The 15,535-nt window shown below is 45.0% G+C and overlaps 1 protein-coding gene across 2 annotated transcripts in view; it reads left to right on the forward strand.

Moving 5' to 3' along the window:
- The window catches only part of wdr7 (WD repeat domain 7), a 34,880-nt gene extending 21,339 nt beyond the window's left edge, over nucleotides 1–13,541 (forward strand). For both annotated transcript variants that reach the window (XM_086135143.1, XM_086135145.1), the window contains 8 exons: nucleotides 462–689; nucleotides 4,054–4,240; nucleotides 7,463–7,580; nucleotides 7,824–7,973; nucleotides 8,131–8,213; nucleotides 8,299–8,398; nucleotides 9,517–9,621; nucleotides 10,380–13,541. In XM_086135143.1, coding sequence (XP_085991269.1) covers nucleotides 462–689; nucleotides 4,054–4,240; nucleotides 7,463–7,580; nucleotides 7,824–7,973; nucleotides 8,131–8,213; nucleotides 8,299–8,398; nucleotides 9,517–9,621; nucleotides 10,380–10,583 — 1,175 coding nt within the window. In that variant the 3' untranslated portion in view covers nucleotides 10,584–13,541. The remainder of the gene's footprint in view (nucleotides 1–461; nucleotides 690–4,053; nucleotides 4,241–7,462; nucleotides 7,581–7,823; nucleotides 7,974–8,130; nucleotides 8,214–8,298; nucleotides 8,399–9,516; nucleotides 9,622–10,379) is intronic.
- The last annotated feature ends 1,994 nt before the right edge of the window (nucleotides 13,542–15,535 follow it).

The following is a 15,535-nucleotide window of genomic DNA, read 5'->3' on the forward strand; positions in this document are numbered from 1 at the left end:
GGAGCTCACATCTCCTACTGTGATTTTGCCACGCACGCAATTTTCACAAGTCTGCTGCCATAGTTCCCCGCTGCGCAGGTTCTGTTATGTATTGTACACACATACACACCAGGTTCTTTTTAGGTGTTTGCAAACAGACACACACACAAACACTTAAATCGACAGAATTGGCAAGAAGTGTGTCCTATCACATGTGTCCAAAAAGCAGAAAGACTCTTAGAGTGGCTGTGTATGTCTGCACTGTAACAAAAGGCTTTCAGTTGAACAATAAGATGTATGCCTGCATTTGTTTGGATGTAAATAATGGCCAAGCCCCGACAATAGAAGCACTGTCTGCCTTTTGTTGCTATCACCTTCATGGCGAGGCGTTATTTTTAACACATTTCATAGCGAGAAGGATGAGATCGATTGAAAGCAACGCATCCAACAGTTCGTAAATTCTCTTTGTCTGTGTGTGCAAGGCTGCCTCTCGAACCTTCCGCCGAATGCCAAGAAAATCTCCAATTCGTACGAGGAGCGCCGCAAACAGGCCACGGCCATCGTGTTGCTTGGTGTCATCGGGGCGGAGTTTGGGGCTGAGATTGAACCTCCAAAAGGTGCCGCACGTACTCGGGCCGGCGGCCAGGTCCCCGAAGGCTTTGGACCGACAAGTGGCGGTTCTTCAAACTATTCCCTGGCTCGACACACATGTAAGTCACTGAGAGCACAAACGTTATTTGTGTCGGGGATGAACCGTTGCAAAATGATGCCTTCTCCCTCTTTGAACGTGACTGTTTTCATAGAGCTGTTGGATATATCAATTGCAAGTTTAGCTGCGGTTTGGAGGGATTTTTATCAGGTTGGAAAAACAACGTGAGCTGCGCTGAACCTTGTTTCTGTGATAAATTGTGCAGCGATTCAGTTAGACAGCAGTAGACACTTATAAACGGTTGATAGCTTCTTCTGCTGACATTTTGCAGAACCTGGACACTTCTAAACCTCATTTCAGGGTTAAGTACATCATTGTTTCATACCGTACCACAACATTCAACCGCAATCCGTGTCGTGATGCAGGTCGAACTTCGAGCATCTCCTTTGGTACAATACAATCACAGTCATGGGGGTAAAAAAAAAAAATCACAGATGGATTAAAGGTGAGGGGGGAGAGTTGAGATTGATTTTAATCTGCCAAGCTTGACTCGTTAAAGAGCTTGGCGCGAAATACGACACGCACACACCAATTCTCTGATTGATCGGAGCCTGTGCCACACGGAGCCGACAGCACTTGAGCCTCAGCGTGCATCAAACCCGCACTAAGCACTAAGGCGCTCTTCCATCCTGCTTCTCCTGAGCTCTGATTGGTTGTCTCTGGGGGCATCCACCCGGAGACGGTGCCTGTCTGCTCACTGATAGGCTTAATCCACGGCGAGTTGAACACACGAGGTGTAGCTCACCTGAATGGTCTCCAGCCCCCCTAAAAATCTCATACATCGGTAATATACTGAGCTCTTCGGTATGACACGGTCTTTTAACTGTGACTCCGGTTCCATTGTTTTGGTCGACTCGTCTTCCTTAGGTTGAGAAAGAAAGTCGGCATACCCATGAGAATACAAGATTCCAACCAGAGGAATCCGCTTAGGCGTGACGGTCAAATGTTGCGTCTACATTTTCATTCCGGTCTCCTCGGTGGTTTTCGGCTTATTCGATCAGTCCGTCCTTCAGCCTCTTCCCATCCAGTCAATTGTATTTCTCTCTGCGTCCACCCCATCTCGTACTTCACCTGTCTCTGTCATGAAATTGAAAGATGGATTGGTGTTGTTGGCATACAGTGCTGCGCGTGCGTGATAAATGAGAGCCGTCTACCCGGAGAGAAGGTGGGTACAGTAGTCGTCATGGCAGCGTATGGATTTATGTTTTCATGTGCCGAGAGAAGAAATGTAGAGGATGGTGGGGGAAATTGAGCCTGGGCTGGGAGGAATGACGGACAGATGATAACAAAGAAAGGGTTGGACGGGGGTGAAAGAGACAAACTGTCCGTCGTGTTCTCTCTCCGGACAATTATCTGCGTCGTAAATGTCAAAATACTGCAAGTCCCCACAGGGGTCCATTCATCATGAATGGTGGCATTTTGAAACATTCATGAGAGCTGATTGGAAATTGAGTTTGTTTTTTTTCTTTTCTTTTGTTGTTGGGCTTTTTTGTGTACAGCACTGCGGACAAAAACAGTTCTACAAAATGCCCTAAGAAAATTTCACATCAGTCATTTGCGATCTTGTTGCACAAAAACCGAAATTCAGTTTGAACTCATCTGGTCTACCTCGCCGATCACTTCAAACACGTCATTTTTGCATACGCTCTTGAACGTTTGACAGTGAAGCTTTATGCATGAATCGTAAGACAAGACCTTCACTCTTTGCAGTCACTCTGATCGAGCCTTTATCCACTAAGTCCTTAACATTGATTTACCTTCACGACAGTAGCAGACGGAAACGGGAACGGCGGCGGAGGAAAGAAAGTAACAAGCGTGTTGTGTTGGCCCAATAAATTAAAATGTACCAATCTGTTGCTGTTTCGCGCTCTCTCCGACGTTCACTCCTTCCTTCTTCCCTTTGTCTGCTTCCTCCGACCAAAGTCCTGCTCTAATTACCCAGCGGGTGTTAATGTGACATGTTTACTACTCTAACGAACAGCCCATTATGGCCGACTGATGCTTTGTCAATAGATATCGAGTCATTTGAATCTAGAGCCTTCCTTTAAATAAAGATGTCCACCAAGAGGAATGGACCTCGGTGGAGAGACTACTCTCACTTTTTCTTCACTGACGTTCGGAGAAGAGCTGCAGTTGAGTCTCTAGCCATCTTGAATTGTCTATAAACACACACCAAAAAAAGGCTACAAAGTCGAATTTGGCTCAAACATTCAACAGGTAAAAAGTACACGCGCTTACACAAAATACACCCGCCCGCAATCTCCACCTTCATCAATCGCATCATGACATCTCGACACGTGTTCTAGGTTTCTGGGGGGTTTTCTTCGTTTGAGAAGAGAATCTGCATACATATTCACATGAGAGGTTTGATTTTGACCAGTGATCTTCTACCCCATGACCTCCACATCACACTCCTCCCCCAAAGGCCTCCCACACAGTCACCCATCCAGTGTATATATCGCTGATTATCGCTTTATGTGAAACGAATCGCTCTCTGGAGCTCACATTGATTAGCTGTCAGAAGCAGGAGTTGCAATTAACTTGGCAAATGCGTGTTTGCATATTTTACACACGCACGACAAGGGCGTTCCGCAAAATCGCTTGTCGCGTAACGAGCGTATTAGTTTTGATTGCGTTGTTTCACATTGATTGAATTGTATATGAAAAGATTCGTCTGGTCTTGATCCCTCTCACCAGTTGTCACCAAATCCCCAAATGACGGTTAGTTAGAAGTTAGCAGCTGCCATGAAAACACGTCCTTCCTTGTTATTTGCCCTCAAGAATACAAAGTCATATCCATTTATTATATCGATCCATAAAAGAAAAATGTTGAGAGAAATGCAAAATATCACCTTGTATAATATATAACTCTTCACGTTGATGTCATTTCTTTTTTTTGTCGAATGTTGTAGGTTCTGGTGTTTGAGCTGCCTTGTTTTGCCGGGGCTCTGAATTCCTCTGGGCGAGATGTACTGGTAGTCGGTCACCTGGGAGATAGCCGAGCGGGGTGGCTTATGTGTGTTTGGGGGAGGGCAACGTTATTGAGGGTTGGGGGATATTTTTTTGGAACCTTAATGGTCAGCGGGTCCCCACAGAGGCTGGCTCAAATGTCAGGTCAGCTATGAAATGACCTCCAGCTCACTCAGTTGCTTCATCCTCTGTGAGCATGTTGTATTTCGACTCGCACCCCCGTTTTTTTTCTCAATTATGAAATGTTAATTTTATTGCAGGATTCTCGGCCGCCCGAAACATACGCGTCGAGCGAGACGTGCTAACTGGATGCCGATACGAATAGAAGTCATATACAATGTCAACACATTTGATTCCCTGGCGAAATAGTCATTCTCAGTGTTTGACTGTCTCAGGTAAGGCCCTGACCTTCCTGCTACTGCAGCCCCCCAGCCCAAAGTTGCCACCGCACAGCACAATCCGTCGCACCGCCATCGATCTGATCGGCCGAGGCTTCACCGTGTGGGAGCCGTACATGGACGTGTCTGCCGTGCTTATGGGGCTGCTGGAACTCTGCGCTGATGCCGAGAAGCAGCTGGCCAAGTGAGTCCTTCCTGAAATTTCCCTTGATCGCTTTTGGATAAAATTCATTTGTTCTCAGAGTTTACCAAGCTGGGGAAAATCCGTTTTTAATCCATGAATTTCACACAGTTTCACACCTTTTGCTCTACAAAGTGCTTTATATTTATATGGAGAATTTAATTGCGCTGATTCTAATTTGTTTTAATTCACATTGATCAATGTCACTTTAATTTGATTGCAGGCATTACCGTGATATTTCATCGTCTGCATTGCACTGACATGTCAGCCATTTTCGGCCTTCGTCCGTCTTCGTTAAATGACCGCTTCCTAAAATGAGGCACGCGTTCTAGGAAACCTTTCCCGAGGCTGGCATTCATCGGTTGTTGTACAAATATGCCGACTCAACAGATGTGAGTCTGGAAAGTACGATTCGGGATTTTTGTGCTGCCGAGAGATGATTGGTAGAGAGGATGTCAATCATACGAGCAGCCAATGTATCGTTTAAGTCGAGGTTTTCTTCTGATACTCTGGCCCCCTCCTACGTTCCACAAACATGCCTGTGAGGTTTTTCTGAAGACTCCAAATAGTGCGTAGGTGTGCCCCCGCAATTGACCAACCAGTCCAGGATAAACCAAGCCTCTCGCCTAAAATCTTCGAGGCTCACCCGAGACCCTGAACAGGATAAGTGATCGAAAATGAATGAAATGCTCAGTAGGAAAGCCATTGCATTTGACAAAGCCCCGTCGTGTGTCTGGTGCATCAAACATGAGATAAGTGTGCGTGTCAGAAATGGCAAAAGTCTGCATGAACTGATTTTGTTAAGCCTGAAATCCGAGACGCTTTAGTCTGGCTTAATGAGTATGGATATGTCTGCTGTGCGTTGGGTGCGAGTGCGTGTGTTTGCGCGTCCGCGCCGAGGAGCAAGAAACGCAATGCAGTTTGCGTATTCGATTTCAAAGCGGCGACAGCTCCAGTCGTCAGCAATTAAAGAAAAAATAAATATCTCAGGAAAAATCTGCACACAACTTGCAGTCCAACGTATTTATTTGATTGTGGATAAACAGACATCCACTTCTCCACTTGCTTTTTGTGTTTCATTTAAAGTTGTGGAATAGAAATATTCTCCATCCACTGGGCATGCTGCACATTACTACTAAAGTTATCCTTTTAGTTTGAAAAACCCATTTTTTTGGGGGGGGGGGCAGGATTCTGTGGCCCTGCTTTAATTCCTCACACCATTCGCGCAGTTGAAGAAGGGAAAGGGAGAAGGCAGCATACGAGGAGTTGAATGTGTAACGGGCTGAAAGGAAGTGCGGGCGCGCACAGAAGCTAGTATTTCCATGCAGCTGAATCGCAGTGAGGCTCTTTGTCCCTGTTGCACACTACTAGTCATCAATACACTCCTTACAGAGCTGCCTTGTGTGAGTCTGTGAGTGAAAGTGATAATCCTTTTTTCAATTTGTACAGAATGGGGAAGAGCCCCCGTTGTGGAAGACTTGCACACATTTTATACATTTTCAATACCAGAACGCTTGTCGACAGACCACCACGTTACCTGCTGCGTTCATTTCTTTATCCCCCTCCAAAAAAGAAAATGATAAGGGAAAAAAAAAAACACTGGTAAGACCATGCAACTTGAAACTAACGCACAAAGAGAAACCATAGGCACACGGTCACATTTGAAAATGCCATGAATTATGAAAAAAAAAATTGAGGTAGTTTGATGCCAAATGAAACAGAAATCTGGTTCCATTCATGTTTTTTGAATTGATGCGAGACAAATCAATTGGTCGCTCAGCTGCCCTCTGCTCCATGTTTAGTTGGCCGTTTCTGGGGGGGTTCGTTTAAGGGATTTAAAAAAAACGCGCACGTTGTTGCGCTCCAAAATTATTCGACCCTCTAATTTTACGCCACCAGAAAGCCCACCGGCCTGTACTTTGCTCAGAAAGTCAAACGTTTAACCTGTCAAGTCAGCGGGGTGTTGATTTCTGGTTGCAGTGACTCAAACAATGTGACTGATGTTATTAGCTGCTTCCTCACACATAACAATCAATATTCCCCTTTTATCATGGTGTGTGTGTGTGTGTGTGTGTGTGTGTGTGTGTGTGTGTGTGTGTGTGTGTGTGTGTGTGTGTGTGTGTGTGTGTGTGTGTGTGTGTGTGGGCCCTAACGATAATTCAGATTATTTCATTACATGTACTTAATGTTGGTCATTAACCTCATTGGTTTTCAGTTCAATTAGCTCCCTGCACTCGTGCCTTATATCAACGTTGTGACTGTTTCCAATTACAGCCGACACTATAAATGAAATTAAACATTTCAGCATGGCTGATTTATGGCGAACATATTACCCACCTTCATCTCTGGCTGTGATCTGTAATCAGGGGAGATGAATCGTGCAAGTCACCCCCCCCCCCCTTCTCTGACTCCCTCTCTTCCCTTTTGTGCTCTTTCTCTCCTCCCTGACTCACTCGTTTGTTAACAAGGCCTTGCTCCCCCTCCTTTTGCCTTTTTTCCCCCCTGTCACTCACATACGCTTGGAGAAATGAGGGGCCAGCTGTTTGTGTGTGTGTGTGCGTGCGTGCGTGCGTGCGTGTGTGTGATTCCTGTTGCATTGTGGGAGTCCATTATGCCGTTTTCTGGTGAATGGCTGCCATTGACTCAGCCTTGACATTATAAGCTGCCCACTAATCTCTTCACTTCATATATTTGTAAATCTCTCTCTCTCTCTCACACTCTCATTCACTTTCACTATCTCTCTCTCTCTCTCTCACACACACACTCTCTTGCTTACTGTCTGATTTAATTGAAAAAAATATGAGGCATAAAAAATAGCTTCACCTGCCCTACTGCATTTCGCTGAGCGTCAATTATACACTTTTTTTTTCAATATTTGCTGGCCAGCCTGGTCCCTGTTCACCATAAATATTGATAGTCCAGTAAAAATATGTTTGAAAAAAAAAAAAATAAAACTTTCCTTTTCTGTTTCCAGAACGCATTGCGTGGTGCAATGCATTATGAATTCATTTGAACTTTTATTCATTAAGTCACAAGGGCATTGCCTACAAAAAAAAATAATAAGATGCTGTAAATGGTTATCGCACATAAAGGTGAATAAAATCAGCAAACATCCACCATTTGATCCATAATCGGCCAAGAGATCAGGATCTTTTTCCCCATCTTCGCTGTCTGAATGAAGGTGAAAAATAATCTGTTCCGCTCCTCTTCCTCTCTCGTCTGCAGCATTACCATGGGTTTGCCGCTCAACCCACCAGCAGATTCGGCGCGCTCTGCTCGACACGCCCTCTCTCTTATTGCGACTGCCCGGCCGCCAGCCTTCATCACCACCATCGCGAGAGAGGTGAAACCAAATGAATTCTCAGTGCCTGAAGATTTTGACAGAGATGTATTTTCCAGTCGAACCTCGAGTTATGAACTTAAGTGGCTTGCGTATGCCTGTTTGTAACCTGACATATCATAAACTAAGGTCATGTTTCCCATTGAAAAGAATGGCAATGCAAGGAAATTGTCCAAACGCCATGCGTGTTCACCTAGGCATAGAAATATCTTTTCTGAAACAAATGCGTTGATATTATTTTCGCAGGTCCATCGATACAATGCAGCCCAGGCCAACTCTCAGTCACAACAGAACGTTCACACCACCACTCTAGCCCGAGCCAAGACTGAAATATTGAGAGTGATTGACATCCTGATCGAGAAGATGCCTGGAGATGTTGTAGACTTGCTCGTTGAGGTAATCAATATGAACAAGAAGCAATGGCAAGATGACTCGCCATGACGACTACCAATATTAGAGATTCCTTAAGTTCCATTTCCATGATAGAAAAGCACAGCGCTTTTGAATAAAATTGCATGCACCTCCTCCCCATCTCACACGATTGTCTCCTAAGGTGATGGATATCATCATGTACTGTATCGAAGGATCGCTGGTCAAGAAGAAAGGGTTGCAAGAGTGCTTTCCTGCTATTTGCAAGTAAGTGACGAGGGAATAAAGAAACTCCGAAACATTTGTTTCACTGTCATGTTCTCAATGTTTAATTATTGGGCAACCGCTTCAGATTCTACATGGTGGGTTACTGCGACCGCAGTCACCGCATTGCTGTCGGCGCTCGACAAGGTTCAGTGGCCCTCTATGATGTACGCACTGGAAAATGCCAGGTATGGAAATGGCAATCCCCTCCCTTCACCCAAATCTTGAAAAAAAATGCTGTCATGCTTCCATGTTTACAACTTCTTCTCTGACATGTAAGGGCAAAGAAAGAGAAATTGCATGAAACGAATTATTGACTATACCTTCTGTTTATGTGGCCGGTTTTAATTTTTGTCTCTTATTGGAAGCCGGCTGTGTCGTACAAGTCCCGGTGCACGCAGATGGCAGTGATAATTTGTTTTACATTGTTTCTCCACTGGAATTGTGCATCCATCTGTTTTGACATCACGTAAAAGCGCTGAGGGGATGAAGCAATGGAAAAGAGGGATGGTGATGTTGCCTGAAATACGGCAATGGAAACCTAAGACTGAAGCGAAAAAATTGAGGGGAAAAAACGCGATTAAGAGGGTTTGAAAAGACTGAGTTTGGCTTGGAAGGCTGGAAAAAAAAAAAAGGCAACAATTTCACCCAACGCAACCGGGATCTAATATAAGGGCGAGAACCAGGTAAAAAAACTACGATTTTCATTTCATCGCGGTATTACATTTTTCTTCTCTACAACCACAGATGGGCGATAATTTAGGGGTCTTGGGCGGCCAAGGCGAAGTGCCTTAATCTCATCGAGTGGCGCGCGTTTCTAATCCCAGACGCAGGCCGTGTCGGGATGGAGATTTCTGCGATGGCCGTTATTGTGTTACATACCTTTCATCTGTTGGGACACTTTATTTGGTTAGCCACGATGCCGCGTAGCTTTATTTCGCCTCGCGGGTTCTGCCGGCGAATGGCAGCACGCTGCCCCTCACCTGATGGAATTATCTCGCTCAAAGCAAAACACTTAGTGTCAAGAAAAAGCCCAGAGATTTTCTGCTTTGTCGCAATGAAATTTCAACAAGGGCCACCATTTGTTCTTTGTCCTGTCTTTATTCACACAAAATAGAATTTATCGGCGGGTGAAGTTAAGACGGTGTGACGGCAACCAAAACCCAAAGAAATGATTTGCAAACTGCTTCAATAAATCACTGATTGAGATACTTTTAAGTATACGACGCCCTCTTCTCAAGTGGCTCTCTTCCGAATATAAGAATTTACTTTTCGTAACTGGGACTTTCTCTCCATTTGTGTCTAGAATATCCACGGTCATAAGGGTCCAATCACAGCGGTGTCGTTTGCCCCCGACGGCCGTTACCTGGCAACCTACTCCAACGCTGACAGTCACATCTCCTTCTGGCAGGTGAGCAAGATGCACCTGTTACTTTTTACATGACTCTCTCTATTCAATGGCCAATAAGTGATCAATGACCACCCGGAATGGTCGATACCTCATGAAAATGTTCATCATTGCATGTATAAATAGCTTTTTAAAATGTTGAGTATTGTGTGGAGCTCCATGTTAGGGATTACCAAGCGTTGACCCCCCCCCCCCCCCCCCCCCTAATAGCTTTCTGGCTTGAACAGCTACGTGATGGAAGAGTCCAATCGAGGTCTGATAGACTGGCGAGGCTCCTTGTGGGGTCGATGCTGGAGAAAGCAGAGCAGTAAATTTCTCAAGACGTTGCAGAGAAAGGTCCAGATCGCCATTAGCAGCGGTGGAAGTTCTTAGCTGATCGTCTGCCAACGGCAAGCTAGCTTCCAAATGAGAGCATCTCTGAGTCACTTCGTCGAAAACATCATAAAATGGCGAAGAAGGCCGTCGCAGTTTGGTGGATTCAGCTTGCACGAGTGGCAGCAATCAAGCCGTTACGTTACATTTGTCAGAAAAAAAAAATGGACGCATCAACAGCAAAATGTAAATGAAGCACAAACCACCACTGCCTCAACTCGCTGGCTGCTTTGGTAAAGAGATGACGTACGTTATGTCTGCGTCGATGATTTCATGCGTGTGTCCTTCTGTCGGTTTGCGGGAGATTACGAGAAAATGGCCTCTTGAAAGATTGACCTTTAGTAAAGAGTATTCTTTTGTGGGGGGTGCGGGGAATCGTCCCAATCCAGATGAACACCAGTCTGCTGGGAAGCATCGGCATGTTGAATTCAGCCCCTCAACTGCGCTGCATTAAGACCTACCAGGTTCCCCCGGTGCAGCCGGCATCTCCCGGCTCCCAGAACCACTTGAAGCTGGCCCGCCTTATCTGGACCTCCAACCGTAACGTGATCCTGATGGCGCATGATGGCAAGGAGCACCGCTTCATGGTTTAAAGGGGATTGGCTTCTTGGAGAAAACCGCATCAACGTGGAGCTTCGAGGTTTTGCGGTGAGGCCACGGCGAAAAAGCTAATCGGGACTCTCAAAGTTTTATTTTCAAAATCATGTAGAATGAGGCTCAGATTGAAGGCTTAAAAGCAAGCGCACCGTTTTAAATAGAAATTATCGGAAGACTTACAGTTAGGAAAGAACGAAGCCACTCTGAATTTAGGTTTATGTGTGTGTGTGGGTGTGTGTGTATGAGTGTTTTATCTCCCACAGTGATGCTCATGAATGAATGCACCCGCTAATTTATTTATTGGCTGAAAAACAAGGCTAACGCTCTGATTTATGTTCATGTTGTTTTAGTAATTTATAACTTCTAGTCATTCCTAATGATTTGCTCGTTTTTTTTTCCTCCTTCGTCATAGTTGGAGTCAGCAGTGGTCCATGCATTTTTTTTCCCTCTTTTCTATTTATTTGATGTCAGCCTGTATGACGCTAGCAAATTAGGTGTTGTTCATTGTATGGAAGTTTTAGGACACCGTTTTATTTTATGACGGGATAAATCATTTCGCTTGACATCTGTGAGCAAGATATGCTTGCGAGTGGGCGCCATCAAAATAGGGCTTGGGTTTTGATCGCGCATCCGTGTCGTCGGCCGCTGCGTCGGCTATCGTTGCGCCTCCTTTCGGGGAGCAGAATGGATCAGCTTGTAGAGTGTGTCCTTCCTCCCTTGAATTCGGGGGTTCAAGGTGGCCCCACTTGCTCTGAACAGGGCATGTTCATGTGAATATGAGTTGTCAACTCTCGCTCCATGACGATGTCCGCATGCCTGGTGTGAATGAGACAACCTTTATTAGTGTTGCCCGTTAATTGCACATTTCACCACATGCAATCAAAACGTGACGATGCAACTCCCTCTTGGAGTCACTTGAAGACATTTACACCACAGCTCCTCGGCCCGCGTTTCAATGTTGGTACTATTCACATTAACGGACTTTGATTAAATACATTTAACAGTGGAAGTCAGCAGGGGGGTCCTGATTTTAAAATAAATAAATACCGCCCGATGTTCAGACATTTCAGATACGCCGTTTTGTCATGCTGATAACATGCCCACCCCCCCCCCCCCCCGGTTCCCACTTTTCTTCATTCCACTCAATGAAGTCCCAACATGTACAGTATTAATATCCGATCTTACATATCATGTCGTCTCGTATGAATCTTGCACATCTTATTTGTTTCTTGTGGTGTATGTGACTGGCTGAATCCCCCGCGTGGGAATGACTTCCTCCGGTCATCCGTCTTCAAAGAAACGTACCCATTTGACGACAGATTTACAATCACGAGAGCCTCTCGCCATGTCTCTCATCAGTCACCAATGTAGGTTTTTGCGCTTTGCCGCTTCATGCCGCGACCCTCCAACCGAAACATGAAATTGATACAGTGGAAAAACAAATGTGATGATTTTGTTCTGTTTTTCTTCTTTTTTTTTTGTGCAAATCATCGTTACCGTCTGGACCTTTCTGCTTTGTGATGCGTTGCTTCATGCAGTGTTTTATGGAGAAAGACGTCGATATTTGCGGGGGCGTGGATACGATCTATTTCTAAAGTGATTGGGCCTGTGAGTACACTTGAACTGTCATCTCATTTAGGCAGTAAGAATTTACTTTGGGAAAAGCTTTCTGGTGGCGTTTACCAGTTCCACCTCCACTCTCGTGACACTCCTTGGTTTCCACCCTCTGTTTTCAGTCAGTTTTCCCGTGGTGGTGTCAGAAAGCTTCTAACACTGATACACACCTGTAAACACAAGTGTCAAAGCTTTTCACAAGTTTCTTGTCAGTTTAGATGAAAAAGAAAATCCAGTAGCTTATCAGACTGCTCTTGAGACTTCCTCACAAGTACAGTGGCTACAAAAAGTGTGCACACCGCTTTTTTGATTTTGTGATGAATTAAAAAAAAGAGAAAGAGAGAGACTGGTTGCGCCGGGGGAGTGGGAGGGGGGGTCCACAGTATAGATAATTTCCACATCTTTTCCACTATTAATCTGACCAATAACCTTTACAGCTAAATAGAGACGCAGAAATTTTCCTTTTTTTTTTTTTTGTACAATTTTTTAGTTTACAATCTGGCATTTGAACAGGGGTGTGGAGACTTTTTATATCCATCTAATTCCAGAGGGCATTGAGATCCTCATCATGGTTTTTCTCCAGCATACTCAAAGCTTTGGAAAAAAGGCCTTTTTTTTATTTTTTTTCCGTCTTTGGGGACAGAAGGTGAGAAAACGAAGGCAAAGAGGAAGAGCTGAAGAGTAAGTAACAAGTGAGGAGGATCAGTCATCCAAAAAAAAAAAAAAAAAGTGGAAACATTTCTTGATGGAGGAAGTGAACCGAAGTCGCCTCACAGTGGCATGATGCAATGTGGTAGAAGCCTTCCGGTTGGCATCATGTGACATCACATCACCTTATTTCCACTCAACTGGATTACAATGGCAAATATTGACAAAGGCGACGCACATTTTCCATCCATTTTACCAACTTTTTTTTCTCTGTGCCGCAGCATCCTCATCTTCAAATCAATTGTCAGGGGGGGAAAAAAATGACATTGCCAAAACATGTCTCTCTCTCTCTTTCCCTTTTTCAAACGAATTCTGGTAGAATGCAGTAAATTTCAATCGACTCCACTCAAGAAGTTTTTAAATATTCAGTTTTAGTAACTCTGCCTTAGTTGCCGGAAGACAAACGCACGATAAAGGGCGGACTCGTTCTGGAGCGTTGTATGATATCCTGTAGCGGTGTGTGAATGTGCAGCGTGTTGTGCTGATGTGGAGTCGTGCTAGTAACTTGCGTGTCTCGTGCTTGCATGCGGCCTCTCTGAAACACAGTTTGAATCCACCGTGTATCAAATCATTGTGTTGTGGTAAGCTGTGTTCTTGTTTTCACCATGTGACTAATAAAGATGGAACCGCGACAGACTTGTTTTTTTTTTTTTTTTTCACTTATATCCTTCCTAGATGCGGCTCACTCATGAATAACGATCTCTTCTATTTGATTCTTTTCTTTTTTTACTCTGGACTAATGACGTGTCCATTGTTTTGTTTTGTTTTTGGGGCGGGGGGTGGGGGGGGGGGGGGGTTCTCCATTTTAAAGAAAGACTTCTCTAGGTTAGCCCAGCAATCAGCGTTCAATAGCATGCTTTAAGTAACGGCTGCATTATTGTATTTTCCTGAGGTTTTCAAAAATAAATCTCTCGTGAAAAATTACTGGTTGGGGAAAAAAAAATAAAACCCAAACCCTGATGAGTTAGGCTCGCTATCCGTGCGCAGGCAAGTGTCAACGTGTATTGATTAGTGCACGAGTGTATCTGCTCCTTCACGCAGGCCTTCGATGAACAACACAAAAGTGAGTGTAGACAAGATGTCAAACTCTTGACTGTAAAGGGTGTTAAATGGAAAAAAAAAAGGTCGCAGGGTCAGCGTTCCTCATCACACCGTCGCGTCTTCCACTGCTGAGAAGGTTTCGCCCGTGATCGGCAAGCGCTCGATGACCTTTTGTTCCGCCGCCAAGCCCGAACCTTTCGGCACTCTCAAGAAAGAATTTGCGGGATCTTGAACTTCTCTCGTGGGACTCAAAACAGGCTTTTGGTTGTAATCCAAAAGATGAGTTGCTTCAGTGTGTGTCTTTTTCAGTTATTGGCGTTCCCAAAGTTTCAGCCTTCCAAATTATTTTTTTTGTGGAGATGAAAAGATTAACAAAGGATATCCTGCTAATCGATACTATATCTTACAAAATATTGATGCTCTTCCGGGGTTTTGACGGGTAACGTTTGTTTGCGGAACACAGATTTGTGTTGTGAAAAACATTTGCATATGAGGTAAACAAAATATTCTTAGGACTGTTGTTAAAGTAAGCTCTTCTGAAGTAAGATTTGAGTTTATAACCCGTTTATAACTCGTCTATAAAAAGGCCAAACAAAAAAAAAAAGAATCCGTTCCCATTTGAAGAACAAACATGGAGACCTTTATAGCTACAAACTATTTTAAAAGTGCCGCACTTACTAATCTGCCGTTCTCTGCGCCTCCTGACCCATCTCAACATGGCAGCCAGTTGTCTTTAATTCCTGAGAAAGAATCCGCGCATACTTAAACGTGAGACAAAGTACTCGTGTGTCAACATTTAAAACGAATGCGAAAGAAAGTCGATGTTAAGTGCCGTGCGAGAAGGAGATCAAAAGGAGACCATATGTGTGTTTAGCGCCGACAAGCTCGGAGTTTGTTCCTCAAGTTGGTGAGGAGGAAGAGAAAGTGGAGCGCGAGGAAGAACAGAGGAGAGAAGTGGAGCGGGTGGGCTTTAGATTTCGATTAGTTAAGAGCAGAGCGGCTGTGATTCTGCTCAGCTGGAAAGCAAAAGTATCGACGCGGAGTCAGAGAGCCTCTGCTTCCCTCCCCTGTAGTCCCTCAGGTGGGCATTAAAACCGAGCCGAGCGATGGAGGATGGACGGGCGGAAACCCCCCGAGAGACCGGCCGCAGCTTTGATTCGCCGAGGTTTCTCACGTCAACTGCCGGGACGACGGGGGCCGCGGCCTTCTTTTAAAACCGCCGCGCCGTCCCAAATTAATCGCCGCCGCTTTACTTTTCAATTATCAATCCGTGTGTTGAGCCACGCCGCAGCTTACCGTGGGCTTAACGTTACTAACGGCGTTTAAGGTGCTGGAGTTTGCCGGGTCTGCGGAGGGGATGACGCTTCTTTTTTGTGCTTCGGAAGACTCTCGGGCGCTCCTTCCGTGTCATGATTATGGCCTGCGAGACCAGAAATGATGCAGTCGTGTTTCAGGTCTTTTGATGCAAAGGTCGTGTGAGCGCGACAGTGTTGTGGGGCGGGGAGCTTTGCCCTTTTTTGAACAGCCTTCCCTGACACGCGTTCTTATACCGCCTGGGGGGCAGGTCCGTGACCCGGGACCTGCT

Source organism: Hippocampus guttulatus, chromosome 17 (assembly GCF_054856545.1).
Source record: "Hippocampus guttulatus isolate MCC_2025c chromosome 17, RoL_Hgut_1.0, whole genome shotgun sequence".
NCBI lineage: Eukaryota > Metazoa > Chordata > Actinopteri > Syngnathiformes > Syngnathidae > Hippocampus > Hippocampus guttulatus.